The sequence below is a fragment of the Hemitrygon akajei genome, chromosome 13 (genome assembly GCF_048418815.1).
Source record: "Hemitrygon akajei chromosome 13, sHemAka1.3, whole genome shotgun sequence".
In the NCBI taxonomy this organism is placed as follows: Eukaryota; Metazoa; Chordata; class Chondrichthyes; order Myliobatiformes; family Dasyatidae; genus Hemitrygon; species Hemitrygon akajei.
The window spans coordinates 27,557,209-27,575,978 of record NC_133136.1 but is presented as its reverse complement, the minus strand read 5'-3'; the positions used below and the strand labels follow the sequence as shown (position 1 = coordinate 27,575,978).

At 40.6% G+C, this 18,770-nt stretch overlaps 1 protein-coding gene across 1 annotated transcript in view; it reads right to left on the bottom strand.

Moving 5' to 3' along the window:
- The window catches only part of spag8 (sperm associated antigen 8), a 462,677-nt gene extending 452,979 nt beyond the window's left edge, over window positions 1–9,698 (bottom strand). Inside the window, exon 1 of the mRNA XM_073064305.1 lies at window positions 9,488–9,698. Within this exon, the coding sequence (XP_072920406.1) occupies window positions 9,488–9,492 (5 nt within the window). The 5' untranslated portion in view covers window positions 9,493–9,698. The remainder of the gene's footprint in view (window positions 1–9,487) is intronic.
- Between the last annotated feature and the right edge of the window lie 9,072 nt (window positions 9,699–18,770).

Genomic DNA, 18,770 nt, shown 5'->3' with positions numbered 1-18,770 from the left:
CTTTCCCACTGTTAGTAGACCCTTCACCGGACCTTTTGCATGATAAGATGGACTCTTGACCTCACAATCCACCTCATTATGATTTTACACTTCATCGTTTACCTGAACTGCACTTTCTCTGTAGCTGTTACATTTTATTCTGCATTGTTATTGTGTTAACTTGTTCTCTATCAATGCTCTGTGTAACAATTTGACCTGTATGAATACCATGCAAGACAAGCTTTTCACTGTATCATGGTACATATGATAATATTATACCAATTCCAATACCAATATCCCTTAAAGTTTTTAACAGTTGAAATCAAATTATTGCTGAACTTGCTTAATTCACACGAGTGTAATCGGTTTTGTGTAAACCTGCTCTTGACTTAATCCTTGTCTCCATATGAAAAAGCATGCTGACCTTATGAACCAATTAAAGGAGAGACAGTATGCGAAGTGTGGAGTGCCACTGCAACTGGCCAACCTCCTTTTTCCAACATTACACCACCGGTTTTGGAGTGTAATGGAATATTCTTCACTTACTTGGCTAAATGCTAAAGTGATCAAATAGATCAGAGAACAGCAAAAAAGTGTGTCCAAATCAGCACCTGATTGGAACTTCACTCTCCACTAGCCACGCACCATGTTTGCAGTATTGACCCTCTACAAAAAGCAGTGCAGGAACTTGCCTTAGCTAATGTAACAGCAAATTTACCTGTTCCAACTCCTCATTACTTAAAAAAGAGAGCCTAGGAATGGCAAAAAAGTTCAAGTTGTCCCCTCAACTTACACACCATCCTGCCCAGGGCTTGATAAAAAATTCTGAATTCCCTACTTAAAAGCCTGCAGAAGTTCCGTCACCACAAGTACTGCAGCAGTTCAATCAAGGTTGCACTCCACCTCTTGTCAATAACAGTTTGAGATTGTCATTAAATGCCAGACTGAACAGCAGTGTCTGTATCACTGTGATATCAAGCCAACTGTTAATAATTAGGACATGCCTCTTCTTCAAGACTCTACAAACAGTATGCCCAATTGCAAGATGCATTCTATTGTAAGATTCCATCTCACAGAAATGGTGGAACAGAGTTGTCACAGCACAAATGAGGTATTTGGTCCAATGAGTCTGTGCCATTACTTTGTTGTGTTCCAGATCACAATCACTTACTGCAAATAAAAGAAGGTTTTCTTCACACCACCTTCTTCTATCTTTTGCTCATGACGTTAAATCTGTGCCCACTGGTCATTGAACTATTGGCCATTGGATGTGTTTCCATTCACCCATCTAAACCCATTATGATGTTGTAAATATCTAACATTATTTTTTATTATCTTAACCTTGTTTGCTCCAAGAAGAGCTTAGCATTGTATGATTCCTGATCTTGTATGTAGGCTTAACAGCATCCTTCTCTGCAGCTACTCCATTATCTGTTCTGGCACTCTGTTTCCCATCCATCCCCCTGCAACTCTTGGTTTAACCCCCAATTTCCCGCCCCCCCCCCCCCCGACTGTACAGCACTTACAAATCTTCCTGCTGGATACTAGTCCCCCTTCTGTCCAGGTGCAAACCATCCTTTCTGTACAGCTCTAACCTTCCTTAGTAGAGAGTCCAATGATTCAAAAATATGAGGCCTTCACTCCTGTATGAACTCCTTAGTCACATGATCTTCGTATTTCTGCCCTCACTAGCCTGTGGCACGGGTAACAATATGATAGGTTGTGTTCTGGCAAAGGCATACTTGGTAAGTGGGAGGCCTACAAAACCGAAGTTTTGTGAGTACCGAATTCTATGATCAGAATAAAAAGCAACAATAGCAGGTTTATAAAACCTTGCTTTTTGATAGATAGTGAGACATTGGTTAAAACCAAGAAGAGGTCCATAGTAGGTAAAGGCAGGCAGAAACAAATGAAATACTTGAGAAGTATAAGAAAAGCAAGAGAACACTTAAAAAGGAAATTAGGAGGGCTAAAAGAAGACCTGAGGTTGCTTTAGCAGACAAGGTGAAGGAGAATCCTAAGGGCTGCTACAGATATATTAAGAGCAAAAGGATAGCCAGGAACAAAACTGGTCCTCTGAAAGATCTGAGTGGTAATCTATGCATGGAGCTGAAAGAGATGAGGGAGATCTTAAATGGATTTTTTGCATCTGTATTTGCTGGGAGATGGACACAGACTCTATAGATGTGAAGCAACACAGCAGCAAACTCATGGACCATATAGAGGTTACAGAAGAGAAGATGTTTGCTGTCTTGAGACAAATTAGGGTGGATAACTCCCCAGAACCTGACAAGGTGTTCCTTCAGACCCTGCGGGAGGCTAGTGCAGAAACTGCAGGGGCCCTGGCAGAGATATTTACAACATCCTTAGCGACAGGTGATGTGCTGGATGATTGGAGGACAACTAACATTCTCCATTGTTTAAGAAAGGCTCTAAGAATCAACCAGGAAATTACAGGCTGGTGAGGCTGACATCAGTAGTGGAAAAGTGAATGGAAGATATCCAAGGGGCCTGATGTATAAGTATTTGGATAGACAGGGACAGATTAATGGATAGTCAGCATTGCTTTGTGAGTGGTAAGTTGTGTCTAACGAATTTATTGAGTTTTTTGAGGAAGTTACAAGGAAAGTTGATGAAGGCAAGGCAGTGAATGTTGTCTGCATGGACTTTAGCAAGGCCTTTGAAAAGATCCTGCAGAGGAGGTCGGTCCAGAAGGTTCAGTCACTTGTCATTCAAGGGGAAGTAATAAATTGGATTAGACATTAGCTTTGTTGGAGAAGCCAGAGAGTTTTAGTAGGAGTTTGCCTCTCTGACTGGAGGCCTGTGACTAGGCATGTGCCACAGGGCCCATTGTTGCTTGCCATCAATACCAATGATTTTCCATCTGCTGATGTCAATGATGATGTGGTTAACTTGATCAGCAGATTTGGTGATGATTTTAAGAATGGTGGTGTAGTGGATAGCGAGGAAGACTATCAAATCTTGCAATGGGATCTGGACCAACTGAAAAAATGGGCTGAAAAATGGCGGAAAGAATTTAATGCAGACAACTGTGTGGTGTTGCACTTTGGGAGGACCAGCCAGGGCAAGTCTCACACAGTGAAAAGTAGGGCATTGAGGAGGAGAGGGATCTAGGAATACAGGTCCATAATCCATTGAAAGTGGTGTCACAGGCCGATACAGTCATAAAGAATGTTTTTAGCACATTGGCCTTCATAAATCAACTTATTGAGTACAGGAGTTGGGATGTCATGTTGAAATCATATAAGACATTAGTGAGGCCTAATTTGGAGCAGTGTGCAGTTTTTGTCACCTACCTACAGGAAAAATGCAAATGAGGTTGAAAGAGTACAAGTAAAATTTTCAAGGATATTGTCTGGTCTTGAGGATATGAGTTATAGGGAAAGGTTGAATAGATTGGGACTTTATTCCCTAGAACGTAGAAGATTCAGGGAGATTTAATAAAGATTTATAAAATTATGAGGCATATAGATAGGGTAAATGCAAGTAGGCTGTTTCCACTAAGATGAGATGAGACTAGAACTAGAAGTTGTGGGCTGAGGATGAAAGGTGAAATGTTTAAGGGAACATGAGGGGAAACTTCTTCACTCAGAGGGCGGTGAGAGTGTGGAACGAACTGCCAGCTTAAGTGGTGGATGTCGGGTTGATTTCAATATTTAAGAGAAATTTGGATAGGAACATGGATGGGAGGGGTATGGATGGTCCAGGTGAAGGGTATTGAGATTAGGCAGTTTAATGGTTCGGCACAGATTAGATAGGCCGAAGGGCCTGTTTCTATGCTGTAGTAGTGTAATGTTCTATGACTCTCACCTTGCACTCAACATCAACAAGACCAAGGAAGTGATTGTGGACTTCAGGAAGGGGAAGTTGAGGGAACACACACCAGTCCTCAAAGGATCAGCAGTGGAAAGGGTGAGCAGGTTCAATTTCTTTGATGTCAACATCTCTGAAGGGCTATAAAAAAGGCAAGTCAGTGGCTACATTTCATTAAAAGTTCGAGTAGATTTGGCATGTTGCAATAGGCTCCTGAAAATTTCTGCAGATATACAATAGAGAACGTTCTCACTGGTTGCATCACATTCTGGTATAGAGAGGCTGCGGCACAGGATCAGAGAAAACTACGGAGGGTTGCAAACATTTAGCTCCATCATGGCCACCAGCCTTCCCAGCATCAGGGACTCCTTCAAACCACGATACCTCAAAAAGGGGACATCCATCATTATGGACTCCCACTGCCTCAGTCATGCTCTGCTCTTTGTTATCATCAGGGAGGATGTACAGCAGCCTGAAGACACACACACAGAATGTTTTAGGAACAGCCTTTTCCCTTCTGTCATCAGATTTCTGAACAGACAATGAACCAATCCATAAACACTACCTCACTACTTTTGGCACTCTTTTTGCACTACTTAAATAATTTTATAAGTATATTTCATATTGTAGTTTATAGATTTTATGTATTGCACTATACTGCTGCCAGAAAACCACAAATTTCACAGCATATATCAGTGATATTAAACGCGATTCTGAGTCGATGAGGCCAGTTGCTAACCACTCGTCCGCATTTGCTCTGTATCCTTTCACAGCTGTTTCTGCGAACCTCTCCCACAGATTCAGCATGCTCATTTCCAATTCGCAAACAGTTTGGGTTACACACAGCTCTCGGGAAGGGAACCCTGTCCTAACCTGAGGAATGCCTGCACTGGTCTGTGGCTGATGCATATTAGTTATTCAGTGCAATTTCAACTTTCACATTCATGGGTATTGGGTACTATTTAATTATTGCTAAATACACCAAGATACAGTGAAAAGCTTGTCTTGCATACTGTTTATGAAATAATACACCTTAAGAAATAATATGAATTTATTAATCGCTGCGACATTGGTTGTAGTATACTTAAGGTTCATTGTTGTAAGTGTTGACTATCACTATAAACAAGTGTGTTTAACTGTTATCTCTTCATCTATGAGAGTTAAGTAATGCATCATTGTATGGTACAAAAGGAATCCAAATTCTCACGTTCAATTCCTTCCACAGTTTCTCCCTTCCTTTTTCTGTAGCCCTAAGACCTCAAGATATTTCTGTGATCCTCCCAGTTCTGGCCTCTTGTTGAATCTTTGATTTTAATTATTCCCACATTTGCAGTCATGATTTCAACTGTATAGACCTAAACATCTGCATTTCACTTTCTAAATCTCCCCATTTTCATGTTTAAGGGACTGAATAAACTCTCATCTGTCCTTATATCATTTAATATGGCTTGGTGCCAGACCTTGATATCATGCTTTTGAGGTGCTGCACAGATTTCTCTATGCCAAGGTTACCGTGATTAAGCTGATTGATTTTTCAGTTTTGATTCCGGTAGAAATTCTCTTTTTCTAATTATGGTGCCAGTGATGAGTCTGAAAATTGTGTTCAGATCTTACTTATGTTTATGATAATTGCAATATATGTAATCAAACTCCTTATCTATGTGTCCCGCTTGGTGGCGCAATAATATCAGCGCCAGACTCCGGAGCGAAGGTTCCCGAGTTCGAATCCAAGTCGGGATGAGGGTCAAGCTAGCAACTCGGCCTCGTAAAAACAAGAATAGCTTGCTATGGAAACACCATCATGGCGGTGCCCCGATAACTCCACTGCTGAGTTAAGGGCTATTCTTCTTCTTCCTTAACTATGAGGTAAAATATACCCCATTGATATTATATTTGCATAAACATGAAAAGTGGACTTTGTCAGGTTATTGAAATCTGTAAGAGTGAAGGGCTAGAAGTTATTGTGTACCAGGGAAAGGCCTATTTGTTTTCTAAGTAGCCCCAATGCAAAATTTAATTTTCAATGGAATTGGTTTAATGTTGTATGGACTGAGGTACAGTGTCTTGCATATTTTTCATACAGATCAATTCATTACACAGTGCATTGAGGTCATATAAGGTAAAACAATAAAGAGTGGTTATGATGATACAAGAATAAAAGAGCAACAGCTACAGAGGAAATGCAGTGCAGGTAAAAAAAATAATATACTAAATCATAATGAGGTGGAATGTGAGGTCAAGAGTCTATCTTATTGTATTAGGGAACCATTCAGTAGTCTTATAGCAGTGGAGGAGATGTTGCTCTTCAGCTAGTAGTACGTGAGTTCAGGTTTTTGTATCTTTTGCAAAATGAGAGGGGTGGTTGAGGTCTTTGGTTATGCTTGCTTCCTCACTGAGGCAGCAAGAAATCCCCATAGCCTATGGAGGGGAGGCTGGTTGTCGTGATTTACCTTGCTGTGTTCACAACTCCCTGCAGTTTTTCAAGGTCACAGACCAAGTGGTTATGATGATACATCTGGCTAAGATGCTTTCTGTGGAGCATCAATAAAAATCAGTAAGGGATGATACAAAACCACAAATTTCATAGCATATGTCAGTGATATTAAACCCGATTCTGAGTCAATGAGGCCGGTCGCTAACCATTGGTCCGCATCTGCTCTGTATCCTTTCACAGCTGTTTCTGCAAACCTCTCCCACGGATTCATTTTGTTCATTTCCAACTCGCAAACAGTTTGGGTTACACACAGTTCTCGGGAAGGGAACCCTGCCCTAACCTGAGGAATGCCTGCACTGGTCTGTGGCTCATGCATATTAGTTATTCAGTGCAATTTCAACTTTCATATTCATGGGGACACTTTGGTATTGGTATTGCTATTGCTATAGGTAATATTTTATTATTGTCAAATGCACCAAGATTCAGTGAAAAGTTTGTCATGCATACTGTTTGGGTAATAATACACTTTAAAAATAATATAAACCCATTAATCACAGCAACATTTTATGTATTATACCTGAGGTTCAATGTTGAGAGTGTCAACTACCACTATAAATACCAAATCTCTTTAGCCTCCTGAGGAAGTAGGGGTGTTGATGAGCTTTCATTGTCATGGCATCTACATGCACAAGATATCATGGAAAATTGTACATACCTTGTGTACTTCATATTCACAAAGGTCTTTCTTCAATAAGAAAACTGAACAAAGGTTTTTTGCTTCATGCTCCATTTTTTTAAGTCACCTATATTTTTTATTTCAATTCATAATAAAGTCAATTAAAATGTTTCCAGCAATGTAAGCTGAACGGTTTTCTATCTTGTCCAGGCTGCCTGGGTATGCTTAGGCAGGGTGGATGTTGCATGGCAGGACAGGCTTTTTGCTATATTTGTGGTGAGTACATGCTTGAATCTCAAAGAGAGAGCATGACTCCTCTCATTAAGACAGCCCCGAGCTCTACTTTGGATGTAAAATTGGCCACCAAGACAAAGCCTGGACTCCTCACATTTTTTGTGCAACATGCGCTACTGATTTTAGAGCTTGGCTCGGAGGTACTGGGAAGTCAATGTCATTCACTGTCCCAATGATATGGTGAGATCAGAAGGATCAGGTGACAGACTGCTACTTCTGTCTGACCAGTGTGTCTGGTTTCTCTGATATAAACAAGAAATCAATTCCATATCCCAATCTCCCTTTAGCCATGAGAGAGACCTGCGCTGCTTGACGATAGTCTTCCAGTACAGAAACCATCAGAGACATGGAGTCCAGAAGAGGCAGACGAAGATGTCATGATGCACGAGCCAGGAATGGAAAATGACACTGATACTGATATAAATTTGAACCCCTTAAGTCAAGTGAGCCTCGTCTGATAACTCAATCTGAGTTTGTCAAAGTCAAGAGGAGTATTACTGAGTTCAGGACTGCAAGCATGGAGCCTGCTGTCACCAGACACAAAAAATTCCATGAAGGATTTTGATATTTGAGGCAGATATTTCCCAGAATAACTGATGCCAAGATTAAGGAAGGCATTTTTCTTGGTCCACAAATCAAACAGGTCAACAACGACAGGCATTTCAAAAAATTTCAAGTGGGACCGGAGAAAATCACATGGAAGGCATTCAAAGGTATTGTTGAAAATTTTCTTGGCAACTAGAGAGCACCAAACTACGTGCAGCAGGTTGCCAACATGCTTCAAACACACAAAACTATGAAGTACAAAATGTCACTAAAGATTCATTATCTGCATTCCCATTTAGACTTCTTCCTTACAAATCTTGGAACTGTCAGTGACAAGCATGGTGAAAGGTTTCACCAGGACTTTGAGAAACAGTATCAGCAACTGGAATCCATCAATGCTGGTTAACTATTGGTCGACACTTTGCAAGAAGCCTCAGACATTGAGTACAATCGAAAATCATCAACAAAACGTTTTTTAACTTAGTTGAACTGTTGCAAAGAATCAGCACTGCTATGGAATTAAATGAATTATATTCAATAAAAGTTAATTTCTTGTTTATGCAAATTCCTAAATGATACAAGTAGCGTGAAATTATATTCATGTTCAGTTTCAAGCATTCTATCATAACCAAAAAAAAAAATTCTGAGGAAGCAACACTTTCAAAATAACTTGCTGTCCAGTGGAATTGGAACTTGGGTATATCATTGGTCATAGGTCACGGGGTTTCAAGTTGCAGGATAATCATGAGGTAGAATTGGAGAGAATACTTTGGTGGTGGGAGACTGATAGAAATTTAATTTCAATTAAATTAAATAGCAATCATAAAGGTATCCAGTAAGGTGTGTTCTTTTAGGTGGCTCCGAGCATTGGATAAGAAGATAAAGATAAAGACAATGATTAATTTCTCACATGTACATCGAAACATATTGATCTTTTCCTCTTCCAGCCATTCTGTTCTATCAGCATGCTGGTGGAAAGCATAAGGAAAGTGATGGCAGTCAAAGTTCCCACTGTTTCTTTTGTTACATGGACATGACTATACTGCAACTAAAGTTGGAGGCATTGTCTTGTAACATAAAGTGAACAGAAGAGTGAAAGTCCTTCAAAATTATAAGTATAATGTGGTAATAATATCTAGTTGTCTGACTTTTTCACTGCTGCAAGATAAAAAGGGCCTTATGTCGTGATTGACTGCAGGTTTCCCATGATACATCTCAGGGCACAATGCAGACTCAGTGAAGCATACCAAGGATTAAAGTTAAAAATAGTGGTATGTAAACGTGCCTACTGCTGGCCAAGATAAACTCAGAACAGAACTCAATTTGTTGTGTATTGCCTACAGCAGCTCAGTACAGAAAATTTACGAATTATTTACAGGGACTACATTGTGTGCATTTCTTAGAGACACCACTACATACTCCAGAGGAAATGGTCTTGTGCCATGTAGTATTATAAATTGGTCTGTGGTCAAAACTGAATTTAAATTGGACTAAATTTAGTAACAGGCTAAGCAGGGTCATTTGAAACCAAATATCTCTACTATAAAACATTTCTGGAATTTGAAAGTATGGAGAAAACAGATTAAATAAAAGGAATGATGTGGCACAATTTGAAAATCACAAGGTTCAGATTTTATATTCTTCAGAATTAAACCAAAATTATAATTAAAAAAACACAAAAAAGTGCAATTTTAAGTTTTAGGTTTAGGTTTCCGTAACTTTACCTCATGCATAAAATTCATTGGTGATAATATTCTTAATTGTATCTTCAACTGGTGCTCAGAGAAAGTCAAAGAATACAGCCTGTCTTTCACAATTTGTGCTGGTGGTTCTTTTTCTCTCCTCCTTTGCTTCACTGACTTTGCTTCCTCTGCTGCCTCTCTCCGTCTTCTTTTGCTCCTTCAAGCCTTCCCATCTGCCGACTTCCAGCTCTCTCTCCGTTAGCGGGAGCCGTTTCCAGTGCAAATCTCCTGCATTTCTTACTGTTCGTTTTCCTTTCCCATTCTTCATCCCTCTGTCATTCATGAGACTTTTTAAAAATGTTCTTTCCTTTCCTGTTTTCTTTCTTTGCTTGTTGCCATTTTATTTTTCAGCTGTGGGGGGCACATTTTTGTGCTGCTGGCTGATGGTTGAGAGAAGAATTTGGCTGGGAGACAGAACCTTTCTCCCACAGCTGGAAGGGAAGAGTTTGCATTCATGTAACATCTTTCTCAGCCTCCATATTGCCCAGAATTCTGTGCAATTTCTTTTTGGAATTACTGTGATTGCTGATTTGCTTGTAGCAAGGCTCAATAAATGGCCATGCAGTAGTAGAATCATACAATAGATACAGTACGGAAGGAGTTCATTCAGCCAACCATGTCTGCACCGACTTTCTGCAGGAGAAAGTTCTGAGTGCTGCTCACCAGCCCTTTTAACCACAGCTCTGTGAATTTTTCTCCATCATATATTAATTCAATTCCCTTTTGAAGGACACAATAGAACCCACCTCCACCACATCTACAGTTAGTGCATTCCAGATTCCAACCAAACATTGCATAATTTTTTTCCTGATGACACTCTTAATTATATTTTTATTCTACACTTGCTGTTGGCGTTATTCAGGAATTACATGGATAACAGGCATTAATTGGAGGACCTGAGCTATAAGGATCGATTAGAACTTTATTCCTTGAAATGTAGATGACTGAGAGATTTGACAGAGGTGTACAAAAGTATGAGGGGTATAGATAGGATAAATGCAAGTAGGCTTTTTCTACTGAGGTTGGATGGGACTACAACAAGAGTTCAGTAGTTAAGGACGAAAGGTGAAAAGTTTAAGGCGAACATGAGGGGAAAATTTTTCACTCAGAGGATCGTGAGGGTGTGGAACAAGCTGCCAGCGCAAGTGGTGTATGTAAGTTATACTTCAAGAGAAGTTTGAATAGATACATAGATGGTTTAGGTATGGAGGGCTATGATACCAGTGCAGGTCGATGGGAGTAGGCAGTTTAAATGGTGCAGCACGGACTAGATGGGCGGAAGGTCCTGTTTCTGTGCTGTACTTTTCTATGACTCTAATTAAAATGTAAAATAAGAACCAGTCTTCAAATATAAAACATCTTAGCCAGTACTGATGGCTTACTAACTTTAAGGTCAGACAAATGCGGTAATGCTTTAATCATGTTATCAATGTTTAACGTATGCAACATCGCACCCAACTGCTTCCGCACTATTACTTTGGATCCATCCTCTTCTCTGGAGAGTACAGATGCAAAGTGCTCTTTAGTATCTAAATGCTGCTCTCAATATGCATATTTAAGTTCCTACTTTAGTCCTTAACAGGCTCCATTTCTCCGTTACCCATGTCTATACAACACTTTTGCAATGCCCTTTACACAAGCAGCTTTTCTTTTCAGAATCAGAATTAGGTTCCTTGTCACTGGCATATGTTATAAAATGTGTTGTTTTGTGGCAGCAAAATATGAATGTAAGGCATAAAAAATACCACGAGCTACACTAAAAAATAAAATAAATAAACAGTGCAAAAGAACTAGTAAGGTGGTGTTCACGGGTTCATGAACTGTCCCCTTTGGCTTCCTGATTATAATTTGAATTTCCACTCTGATTCATCGGTAAAAGCTCTGCAGGTCTTTAGAATTTTATTATTGTGATGGGCATCGCTCAGCACCTATATTGCTCTCTAGTTTAATTCAAGTCTTTGAGCTCAATCTGATTATAAATTCACTGCCTGCTCAAACTGTTATTCATCCTTCATATCTCCTACTTCCATACTGATTCCTTTCAACATAAAACAGCACAAAGTGCAGGAACAAGCCCTTTGCTCCAATGATGTTTGTGCCAACCCTGATGCCAGTTTAAATTACACATTTACCTGCACATGGTCTATAAGCTTTAACTCTCTGCTTGTTCATGTGACTCTCTAAATGCCTATTGTTATCGTATTTGGTGCACCATTTCCCCTGGAGGTGTGTTCCAGGCACCTACCACTCTCTGTGTTTAAAAAAAAACTTGCCTTGGTACTCCCTGCTGTTTTCTGAACTTCCGCCATAACCCATCCTTCATCCTTGAAACACAGAGCGCATCCACCCCCACCCCAGCTCCCACATGCACAGACAAACACTTATAAACAAGAACTCACTCTCCAACTTTGCCTTCCCTTCCAATGTCTTTCAACCTGATGTAAAACATGGAAAGATTGGAAATGTCAAGTCAGGTAGCATCCATAAAGAGTGTTGATCACTTTTTCCCTGCTCTGGTGAAAGATTATCTATCTGAAATAATAACTCTGTTCCTGCCTCTCCGGATTTAACAAGTATTACCACGTATTTCCTTTGTTACTGTCCATGATGACATATCCCAGATTCAAAATGTTAATTGTTCTTCCTCCTAGATACTGACTAGCCTGCTGATCATTTCCAGCATTTTCTGTTTTTGTTTCATGTTTCCAACATCAGCAGTTTTTAATTTTCCATGACTGATTCTATGGATTCCTCTTTCTTCGTAGGTCCTCAGGTTAATAATCTCTTCCTCAAAACCTACTGTCACAACCATGGATTTATCTTGCCTGATTCCAGTCTAATGCCTGAGATTCTGCAACAATGCTTCTGCTTTACACCACTCATAACAGCCCCTGGAATCCCCTTCACCAGCAGCATGCAGGATACGTGCTTCACATTCCATATATATATACCACAGAAAGTAGCCAAGTCCTGTACAACTGTCTTCAGCAAGTGAGCATGGCCAATGTCTCCAAATTGTTGAACGCTCTTGCAAATATTTGAGTATATTCCACTCTAACTATCTTAAATGTGGCAAATATTGGAAATTCACTCTGAAAGGGTGCAGATTCTATCACTTATTTTATGGTCATACAGTGCTAAAAATAGTCTCCGAGAAAGGAAATTCTTTCATTTTAAAATAGTGATTTAAAAGCAATAAAAGCTACTCATCATATGGAATCAATTAGAATAATGTAAGTTGGCTTTAGTTTTTACAGGCTAATGCACTATGTTGAAAATCAGGCAGTTAGAAATAACCGAAAAGGTGTTATTTCCTACTCACCTCACCCACTTTTATTTGCATTCACAGTCTGCAGATGGAGAGGAGTTAGAGGATATAAAACTGGCGTAAGGAAGGCCAACAATATTCACTCTAGAGTCATGAAATGGAGACCCAAAAGTCTGCAGGTTCTGGAACCTGGAGCAAAATTCAATGCTGGATGAACTCAACTGATTCAGCAGCATCTGCGGAGAGAAATGGACAGGAGATGCCTTTGGACGAGATTCTTCATCTGGATTCTGGACAAAAGCAGCAGAAACAATGTGTCTACCAAGGTAGCTTTGTTTGTGAAAATAGTGCATCAGTCCAAGTGATGAGACTTGACCCGAAGTGTCATCTGTCCATTTCCTTCCACAGATGCTGCCTGACCCATTAAGTTTCTCCAGCATCTTGTTGTTTCGCCCTAGCGTCTCTACTTTCTGCGAAGGCTGAGAAAAGTCCATCTCCCACCCCCTCATCCTCGCCACATTCTACAGAGGATGTATTGAGAGCATCCTAAGCAGCTGCATCACTACCTAGTTCGGAAATTGCACCGTCTCAGATTGCAAGGCCCTGCAGCGGATAGTGAGATCAGCTGAAAGGATCATCAGGGTCTCTCTTCCCACCATTACAGACATTTACACAACACGCTGTATCCGCAAAGCAAACAGCATTTGAAGGGCCCCACACACCCCTCATACAAACTCTTCTTCCTCCTGCCATCTGGCAAAAGGTACTGAAGTATTTGGGCTCTCATGACCAGACTGTGTAACAGTTTCTTCCCCCAAGCCATTAGACTCCTCAATTCCCAGAGTCTCGTCTGACACCAATCCACACACACACACACACACACACACACACACACACACACACACACACACACACACACACACACACACACACACACACACACACACACACACACACACACACACACACACACACACACACACACACACACACACCTGAACACTGCTCCACTCCCTTTGCAATTTTTGCTTATTTCTTTCTCAGTTCCTGCTAAAACATTGTTTATATTTACATTTACATCATTTATTATTATATTGTAATTTGCCCTTTACTGTGCCTATTGTCTTATTTATTAATTATTGTACTATCTTGCACTGTTTTGTGCATTTTATGTGTCCCGTGTAGGTCTGTAGTCTAATGTGGTTTTGTGTTGTCTCACGTAGTCTAGTGTAGTTTTGTGTTGTTTCACATAGCACCATGGTCCTGGAGGAATGTTGTCTCATTTTTACTGTGTACTGTACCAGCAGTTATAGTTAAAATGACAATAAAAGTGACTTGACTTGACTTGTAAAAGCTTAAACACATTTTCCAGAAGTAGGATAATGTTTATTATGATTGTCTTAAAATGACATGAAATTTGTTGTTCTGCAGCAACAGTACAGTACAGTGCAATACAGTTCCAGCCATTTCTAGAACCTTCTAAAATGTGTAATAGACCATGTACTTTTATGAAAAGAGAGCTTATTTTAGGCCTCTCTGCAAACTGTGTTCTGCACAGTTACTATGCTTTTGCAATTACTTGCTGAGGCCAAGAACAGACCACTAGCAAATGTTAAAACTATGTATATCCAAGTAAATAAATTAGTTATGTATGGATCATTAAGGCATATAGAATCGTTAACATATTACTATCTTGAAATTGTATGTTTTTAGTTTTGAAGGTTAACAAAGAGAATCACAGCCAAATATATGCTCCCAATTTAGAGATTAAAGACTAAAGAATAAATATTTGTCACATGTACGTCGAAACACAGAAACATACAGTGAAATACATCATTTGCATCAATGACCAGCACAGCCTGAGGATGTGCTGGTGATGGTCCTCAAATATCAACATGCTTCCAGCTCCAACATACTAACCCTAACCTGTACATCGTTGAAATGAGGGAGGAAAGTGGAGCAGCTGGAGGAGACCCATGCAGTCATGGGAGAAACATACACACTTCTTACAGACACTTACGGGAATCGAACCCTGATCACTGGTGCTGTAAGTCATTACGCTTATCGCTACGTTATTGTGCCACCCGTTTTGTACTGAGGGTGATCTAATCAGCTGGTGGTGATTTCAATGCTTTATTGAATGCTGTAATGGGAGTAAGGGATGCAGGGCTATGATCTCTTTTTGCTTTTGTATTCAGCTTAAGATCTGCATGGAGATGGAGTTAGAGAGAGCGGCCTCACAGTCGTGAGTGTACAGAGGTAGAGATGATGATGAGGATGTAACTTTGTGCAACATCTGTTTAGAGTAATTGTGACGGAAATGTTGCTGCTTAATCTTACTGATAGTGGTCTGTTGATCAGCACGTTAAGGAACCAGTTACAGGGGGAGCCATTGACTCCCAGAGCCCAGAGTTAATGATAATATAGCATTGAAGCTGAAGATACAGTTAACAAACAATAGTCTAACATAGGTTTAATGTATAAAGCAAAACTATAGCAAATATTACCTATCTTCTGTCACATAAGTAAAGCTTCAGCACATCTTTATGAAGTACAGATTGGAAATATCACTTTTGACTTTGCTACCAGAAACCCAATTGCTCAAAAGGAAAATGACAGTAGGCAAGTTCCAATAACCAGGATCAATCATTATTTAATGATGACAGAGCAAAGTTTGTTTACCTTCTGCTTAAAGGATATTCCAGTCAGAGACTGACAAACACAAAAGCCGAGTGAATGAGAAGTTATTTGCCAAGAACAGCAAATTTGTAAGTGTTTTCCAATGGCAGTCAGAACAAATGAACATTTATTTTGCAGTTGCACTTTGTTTCCACACAATTCCATACAATGAAAAGGTTCCACACGGTAGGCTTATTCAGAAAGTCAGAAGGCATGGGATCCAGGGAAGTTTGGCCAGGTGGATTCAGAATTGGCTTGCCTGCAGAAGGCAGAGGGTCATGGTGGAGGGAGTACATTCGGATTGGAGCATTGTGACTAGTGGTGTCCCACAAGGATCAGTTCTGGGACCTCTACTTTTCGTGATTTTTATTAACGACCTGGATGTGGGGGTAGAAGGGTGGGTTGGCAAGTTTGCAGACGACACAAAGGTTGGTGGTGTTGTAGATAGTGTAGAGGATTGTCGAAGATTGCAGACGGACATTGATAGGATGCAGAAGTGGGCTGAGAAGTGGCAGATGGAGTTCAACCCAGAGAAGTGTGAGGTGGTACACTTTGGAAGGACAAACTCCAAGGCAGAGTACAAAGTAAATGGCAGGATACTTGGTAGTGTGGAGGAGCAGAGGGATCTGGGGGTACATGTCCACAGATCCCTGAAAGTTGCCTCACAGGTAGATAGGGTAGTTAAGAAAGCTTATGGGGTGTTTGCTTTCATAAATCTAGGGGTAGAGTTTAAGAGTCGCAGGGTAATGATGCAGCTCTATAAAACTCTGGTTAGGCTACACTTGGAGTACCGTGTCCAGTTCTGGTCACCTCACTATAGGAAGGGTGTGGAAGCATTGGAAAGGGTACAGAGGAGATTTACCAGGAAGCTGCCTGGTTTAGAGAGTATGGATTATGATCAGAGATTAAGGGAGCTAGGGCTTTACTCTTTGGAGAGAAGGAGGATGAGAGGAGACATGATAGAGGTGAACAAGATATTAAGAGGAATAGACAGAGTGGACAGCCAGCGCCTATTCCCCAGGGCACCACTGCTCAATACAAGAGAACATGGCTTTAAGGTAAGTGGAGGGAAGTTCAAGGGGGATATTAGAGGAAGGTTTTTTACTCAGGGAGTGGTTGGTGTGTGGAATGCACTGCCTGAGTCAGTGGTGGAGGCAGATACACTAGTGAAGTTTAAGAGACTACTAGACAGGGGTATATGGAGGAATTTAAGGTGGGGGGTTATATGGGAGGCAGGGTTTGAGGGTCGGCACAACATTGTGGGCCGAAGGGCCTGTAATGTGCTGTACTATTCTATGTTCTATGTTCTAATTCCATACAATTGATTCATGCAATCATATAGCACAGAAATGGATCTTTTTGCTCATTATGTCCATGTGCAACATTTTGCCGATCTACACTGATCCCATTGTCTGCATTAGGGCCATATCCTTCTGTGCATTGCCATTAAAGTATCTGTTAAAACCTCTTAAATGTAGTAATTTTGCCTGATCCTACCATCTCCTCAGACAGTACATTTCAGATATCAGGCACTCTCTGTGGAAAAGACTTACCCTTCAAAATCCACGATAGATATCCTGCCTCTCGCCCATTTGTTTATGATAGCCAACCACAGAAGATATTTTCACTATTGAATCATGTCCCTCATAGTCTATATATTTCAATCAGGTCTCCCCTCAGCCTTCCTTGTTCAGGAAAAACAAGCCCAGCCTATCCGATCTGCCCCCATATGTTATGTCCTCCAAACCATATGATATGATTCCCTTCATAATTTGGGACATAGACTCTGGACCCTGGGAGTTTAATCATTATGTTGCATCCTGAAGAATCTCATCTCTCCAGTGCAACCATCTTTTCCTGTAGTATGATTTAGAGTTGCACCGAGTACTCCATATGGTTTGTAAAGTTGCAACATAATGCCCCAAACTATGAAGGCAAGCATTTAAGATGCCAGTTTTGGTACCATATTCACGTGTTGCCACTTACTATGAACAATGGACCCAGATACCAAGGTCCCTCCATACATCAGCATATCTCAGCACCTTACCATTTACAGTAAATGTTCTACTCCTATATGACTTCCCAAAATGCATCATCTTCTACTTGTCAGGATTCAATTCTATCTGTCAAGCTCCATCCAATCTACCAATTAATCTACAGCCTTAAACAGCCTTCCTCACTATCCACTACCCCACCAATTTTTGTGTCATTCATCAAAAGTAACAATCAAGTCAGTTCCAAATAAACCAGAGACCCAGCCTCTGCAATAGATGCAACAGATGCTCACCTAGTGATTGGTGCCTCTCAGAAACCTAAATAATGATGATGCCCAAAACACCAGAATAAATCTCATATCGCTACCAAATGTGCTAACAAATAGATCATGTGGTTATGTTAGAGCTGGGCAATACAGTGGTATAGCTTTTACAGCAATGATCAAAGGTCGATTCCTGCAGCTGTCAGTAAGGAGTTTGTACATTCTCCCCACGACTGCCTGGGTTTCCTCTGGGTGCTCCGGTTTCCTCCCACAGTCCAAAAGGCACACAGGTTAGGAAGTTCTGGGTACGCTATGTTGGCGAACTGCCTGGCACATCCTCATTGACACAATATCGTATTCCATTGTATGTTTCGATGTACATGTGCTAAGTGCAGCTAATCTTTTAAAAATCTTTATTTCTGTTTATAAAACGTGTTTCAGTTGCTTTGACAACTCGTGGGTTGACCTGCCCAAAGTACCAGTCAGAAAACCCTACAAGATTTTGTTTAGTAGCAATGTTTTGACTGGCCAGATATCCAAGGTGCAGGAGATGCTGCCACTAACACAGAGCTGCCATGCAAAGAAAAATAAACCAACAGCATTCGGTGTGTAGTTAGTTAACACAGAGAGGAGCAATCTGCTTTCAAAATGTGACCCCTCTGATTTTAATGGGTATTTCATCAGCTTTCCTCTCAAGGCCCACTTTAACTCACTGCTTAACTGGCTTGAGAGCAGCGTGCTACAACTCAGAGGACTTCTGTAAGGCCGAGGCTAAATACGGGTACAAATTCTGAAGTTTGCATCCAAAGTCTGCTGGGCCAATGCTCATGACCTTTCAGTTGCTGCTTTTTAGCGTTCAGTGAATTTAGTCGGTCTATCTTCGGTAGTGGTCACCATCCTGGTGCTATGCAACACCAGTTTACTTGTGCTCAGGATAGGCTATTTATCCTTCATATGTGGTCTCATGTTCTCTAGGGGCTCTGACACTGATGAACAATCCCCACTGTAGACAGAAACACTAGAGATTCTGCAGAAACTGAAAATCCAGTGTAATACACACA